Here is a 6,000-nt window from a genome sequence, read left to right on the forward strand (position 1 = left end):
AGTAAGTCAGTAGCAAAATTTGAAGAGGAACTCCAGACTCAATTCAACCACAGTTTGAATTCCCCACAGACCACTAACTCCCACACTAAATATAAGGACAGTAATAAATGCATGGTTTCAGAACTCCAAAGTGCAGAAAGCTATCCTATAAAAACAATATATTTGTGAAAGAATGCAGGAACTGGTATCAAAACTTTAGAGCTCCAAAACATCAGTGTAGAAACAAACATTGATCTGGAAATTCAAAAGGCTTTGACAATCCGTATCACTGCAATGATAGTAAAAAACTGCAGGCACAAAGGATGGAACAAAACTGAACTCCACTTGCTGCCTACTAAGAGCATCAGTAAGGCAGACATACTTCCTTCGAAAAAGACATCTCACCATCACCCTGCTAGACAGTCTCACTTCGGAATCATTTTTGATCTTATTAGAAACAGTCTCATCCACTTTTCTTTTCTACAAAGAAACATCAATTTTAAGCAGGTAATTTTTAGGAAAAAAGTTGATATTGTTGTAACATCCAGATGTCTCACACAGGATGAGGGACATATTGTGGTTTAGGTACTGTATAAAAATATAATGTGCAAAGATATAATAAGCCAATTAAAGCATGGAAAACAGGTAGGTGTAACAAACTGCAAGAGGAATGCAAGAAAGAGGAGAGTTATGAACAACAATTATGAGAATTAATGTCTTCATATGCTGCTATAAATCCAATTTTATATTCTGAAAACTACAGATGAGAAGTTGTATGAGGTATGAAACTAAGAATCTGGCCTTTCACTAATTTCAGCTATTGCTTTACCTGAATTGCATCAAATATGACAAGCAAAAATCAGAGACAGGCAGATCAAATGTTTTCTGATTGTGTATATAAGGATGATTCCACCAGTAAAACAAATGGCAAGCTTGTTTTTTAAAATGTAAGGCCAGGTAGTACGATATCCTGTACCCCTTCTCTATGTGTCCAGTGCTCCCTAAAACATTCTTGAGGTGCCTTCTTGGTTTTCTCACTTATTTCTTATGCTATTCATTCACTGTATACAAATTGTGTGGGTTTTAGTCAATATATATGGGATTCTAGGGCATATTTCACATTGGATTGTAAGGGACAAGTCCCAGTTACTTTTGGAATTGAGTGTGATCTGTTTGTTAATGGATTTACATAGTTTCATTGCCTGGGATAACAGTGGACTTCACTGTAGGAATCTGGACCCTACACAATTCCAAATTTATGAAATATTTCGTTTATCTAGAAAACTCACTCATCATTTACTCAGAACACACAGGTATACTTTATAACAAAGATAATATATACATAAGATAATATACAAAATGGTAATATCACAGTTCAGTTTCCAAGCCCTGTTTGACCCAGTTTAATGGCTGAGAAATCAGTCTCCCATTAGCCGTCTGTCAGACACCATCTTTCATGACAATTCTATTCCTTACACCTCTTCTCTCCACAAAGTCTTTCTATGGTATATTGATCTTTGCTAATCTGAACTGAGAATATCAGTTTTACATCAGATGAAAATTACCAGTAGTCTCTAATCTATTTATTTATTTAAATATTTATAGTTCAGTCAGCATTACGGAATTGAGCATTAATTCATTTCAATGACTATCATTCTGACCTGGGTTCAAACCAGCAGCATCATCAATTCCAAGCCAGCCATATCTCCACAACAAGGGCCCTGGTTTTTAGAAATGTATATAGTTTCTAGAAAATATTGCCTGGAATAGTCAGATCTAAACAAACTTTGAGATACCATAACTCTCACTTATGTCCTTGGGCTGCTAGCTTGCTTGCCAGGAGCATCAGTTGATATCCTCCAAGTATGGTTAGCACAAGTTAGCACAATTCCTACTAGACAAAACTATGGAAACTGTGTGTTCTCCATCTGATGACCAGAACAGGGCACAATCATATAATACAACCTGAAATGAGCCTGGTATTGGAGTGTGAACACTAACTGGAGATGAGCTGTGCTTTAATTCAGGACTCTTTGCATCCTTGAACCACCAACTTTTTACATGTTGATCTTTGTAGCTGAGAAAAGCCACTCAATCCTTAACTCCAAAGATACCACATCGGATGCAAAACATAACATCATTCTTCACAAGTACATGCAGAGAACAGACTACATATGTAATCGTAAATTAAATTCATTTTAGAGATTTTAGCTTTTTTGTGTAGATCACTAGTAACATTTATATCTACATAAATATATTTTTGTTTCAAAAGTAATAGAATGCTGATCTACCTTGTCTTCTACACACACAACTAATTTTTCAGTGGGAGTATGTGAGTACAGTGTCACTGCACTGTTCCTCTACTGATTAAAGGACTGGGCCTTAGACAGCTTTTCCTTGCCCATTTGCCTTTTTTTCCCTTTCACCAAATTTTATCTATTTCCTGAGTCTCATAGAGAATTAGAAAATAACATTTCTTGGCTATACATTAGCATCCATTCTGCCTGCCTAACAAAGTCAATACACTGAGGAGAAATAACTAATAGGATTCTGCAGTTTTTAGCTTGGCAGAGAGGAAACCTGCTGGGTTTGTGATCTGTTAACTGCTACAGTATTCTATAGTTCTGTCACACCAGTAAATTGTGGCCAACCACCTGTTGGATCCATACTCTTTAAAGCTGATTGGCAAGCAAAGGAGCTGCACACTGAATGTCATCAGTTCATCTTTCTGTATGCCTTCTTGTCAGAGGAAAGAAGAGAAGAGCTTTTTGCAATAAAAGGCATTTTGCAATACATAAAATGAATTCAAATGAGGCTGCAGCAAACACACATTCAGAAAAGCACCTGGGAAGGGCAAGTTTTCACAGAATGTTGACCATAGGATAAGGGGTATACTGTTATTACAATAATCCAATCTCTGTTAGCACTACTATCCATGTGTTCGTTGGGAAGCTGAGGGCAGAGAAGGCTGATGTGTCGATTTCAGCCTTCACTTAATTAAAGATGTAGTAAGGCTTAAACTAAAGCTTAATTGTGCATACTGTTTAAACAGCACATCAGATCTGCTCAGAGGATTGTTCTGCCATATCCCTTCTACAACAGCAGAAACTGTTTCTAATGTTTCATTTTGTGAATGTGAGGGCATGGAGGATGACAAGCAAACTGACCACTAAAACCAAACCTGTGGAATAAAGACGAATAATCAAAGCCTGTGCTATCACTTCATACTTCTGCAAGCACTGCTGTACAGTGACTGGCTGTCAGCAGTTCTGCTGCAAACCAGAGCATACGGCTTCAAGTAGTTCTGCTTCTCTAATGATGCACAGAAATATGACACGCCAGTATACAAATTACCAGTAGGGTTTTTTCAGTCACTTCTGTAGGATGCAGATGAACCTCCTCCCCATGCCAGGAAAGGAGAGCATTTGATTATGATTTTCAAACACCACTTGGATCATTTTATTGAAAACCACTGCACTGGCGTAAATCTCCTTCCACCATCACACAAACACACTCCCCAAGTCTGACTCCAAACCTACCTACATAGTTAATCAAACTATCCACTTGGGCCAGTCAGTTGTTGACAACACAGAGTAAAGAGTGTAAAGGTCCCTTTGGGCTCTATTATTTAATGTGTCTTTTTATACCGTCCACACTAAGGGTTATATTGCAGCAGCATTTTGCTCCTGCCAACATGTGCCATTGAGGAGCCCTGAGAAAGCAGTCACATCTGTGTCCACTCCTGTACCACCCATTTAGCAGAGACAATGATCACTAGAAACAACAAAGGAGCCACTGATAAAACAAACAATGCTGCGAGCCAGAGATCACTGCCATCCCAGGCAAAGAAAAAGGGAGGAGAGGGGAGGGAAAAGATATATCAAATATAGAACTGTAAAACTTACACCTTGAAGAGATTTTACCCACGCAGCCACCCAACCCCACATCTGAGTAGCATTTTGTAATGCACTGCTAGGACTGAGCAAGAAAGACTGAACAGCGCACATGGGAAGCAGCCAAGCATCCAACGCCTCCTCCCATTTGGAGTCACATATTCTCCTACGAGTCAATAAACACAAGAAATAATAATAATTGTTATTACTATAGTAATGATAGTAATAGAGAATCACCAACCTTGAGGATCCCAGTTCACCTGTTTTCTTGGAGTCTCAATTGGAAATTTCATTGCTTCCTTTTTGCAAAGGGAGTAAAAAGAATTAAATAAATTCCCAACCTTCCTGTCTCGATGCTGCAGTCAAACAAATTAATTTCAAATTATAGGGAGCCTGCGCTGTTTGACTGAGGGGAACTGGTGGTTGCCAAGGAAAAAAATACACAAATAAATCGAAGAGGTTGGGGAGGGGCGGGCAGGGGAGTGGAGTGGAGGGGTTGGTACCGACGAGGTGAGGAGGGGTGCAGACACCCCAGCAGAGAGAGGGGTAGAAGGGATGGACTGAGGACCGGAGAGAATTTGGGGGAGCAGGAACAGAGCACACTGAGATGGCCAGCGGGTCCAGGGTGCTGCTGGCTCCAGGAGAGGCTCCCGCAGCTGTCTCGCTCCGTCCACCTGCAGATGTCAGGATGGCGGGGTCCCCGCTGCAGCGTGGCCCCTCTGCTGCGCCCACCCGAGGGGCCACCCGGGCTGGCGAGCAAGCAGGCTTGCCAGGATCGGGGAGTCGGCCAGCCCCCCACACCCCCAGGGACACCTCCCACACACGCAGACGCTCTCTAGCCTCAGACACCCCCCGAAAATGCGCCCACCTCAGTTCAGCCCCGGGCACTAGAGGGGTAACAAAAGTCAGCCATGGGGCGTGAGCCGCAGCAGCATGGCTAGGGCGAGGCAGGGGCGAGGCTGGGGACCACCCCGGCTGAATGCAGCAGCAGCCTGGCTCGCCCAGGAGAGCCGGAGCAGGAAGGGGAGGAGGAGGAGGAGGGAGCCACCCTATAGCTTTGGAGGGAATTCACGGAGCCCCTTTCTGCACTGGCTTAAAAAGAGGGTGGAGAGAGGCTGTGAGTCCCTTTGTAAGAGGCAGTGGCGGGGTTCCTAGGGAGGGGGCAGGCTCCGGCTAGTACTCAATGGGTATCTTTCCCGAAAGGGGTATGCAGGCTTGTTTGGCAGAGTTTGCAGCCGGAGACACGCTCGACTAAGCTACGAGCAGCAGTAGCGGCGGCAGCAGCACATGGCAGGAGTAAGGCAGCATCTAGAGCCTCTGCAGCACCAGGGGAGGGGAAGGGCAGAGGTCCTCCGAGCCCCCGTAGGCTCTGGGGACCAGAACCGGATAACCCGAAAGCCAGGGAACCCGTGCTCCCCTTTCTGTCCCCAATCCGCACGGTGGGCAGGGTCAGACACTTCGCGTCAAGGCAAAGCCTGGTACAGCAGGGCTGTAAGTTGTCGCCAAGCTGCGGGGAGGGGGCAGGACGCTGAAGGCCTCTTGGAGCCCCCCTAAGGTCTCAGGGGGCTTCGGGGAAATGGAGGACACTTGTGCAATCACCAAGCACTTGCTGCTTTCCAAGTCTGCATTTCTTCCCTCTTCTCCGTCCTCTCCAGGCTTTCCCTCAAACCCAAACCAGGCTGGTAACACCAGAAAGGTCTCCAGTTCCAGTTACTATACATGCCCCAGCTCCCCTCCCTTACCCAGGAAAACAAAACCCCAGCCCCTCTGGGGGCCTGAAGGAAAACTGTGAGAGGTTAACCCTGTCCTGCCTATTCTCTTCCACAGTGGAAATCAACTCCTTGTGTAAAGGGGAGTGTTCCCGGGGGATGGTTTAGAGGAGAGATCCACAAATTTCTGTGGGTCATGGTCAGACACACATACCAGAATCAATCCAGAGGTCCATAGATGATCTGAATTTTCAGGAAACATAGTTGTGATTTAAACCTGGTGCCTGAGATCATTTGTTCCCTGCTTTTTGCCCTGTACTTCTTTTTGCTCAACTGCCCTTTTTCTGTCTTGCTTTCCTATCTGTTGCTCAGGTGTTAGCTAACCTTGTAAGACCAAAGAAAGAAGTCTGCCCTGGTGA

At 44.1% G+C, this 6,000-nt stretch overlaps 1 protein-coding gene across 1 annotated transcript in view; it reads right to left on the bottom strand.

Moving 5' to 3' along the window:
• Positions 1-4,818, bottom strand: part of KCNK10 (potassium two pore domain channel subfamily K member 10) — a 63,993-nt gene extending 59,175 nt beyond the window's left edge. Inside the window, exons 1-2 of the mRNA XM_027673117.1 lie at positions 4,741-4,818; positions 4,114-4,171 (exon numbers count right to left, since the gene is read on the bottom strand). Of these exons, the coding sequence (XP_027528918.1) occupies positions 4,114-4,165 (52 nt within the window). The 5' untranslated portion in view covers positions 4,166-4,171; positions 4,741-4,818. The remainder of the gene's footprint in view (positions 1-4,113; positions 4,172-4,740) is intronic.
• Positions 4,819-6,000: the final 1,182 nt, after the last annotated feature.

Source organism: Neopelma chrysocephalum, unplaced genomic scaffold, assembly GCF_003984885.1.
Source record: "Neopelma chrysocephalum unplaced genomic scaffold, ASM398488v2 Primary Assembly neopelma1_24, whole genome shotgun sequence".
NCBI lineage: Eukaryota > Metazoa > Chordata > Aves > Passeriformes > Pipridae > Neopelma > Neopelma chrysocephalum.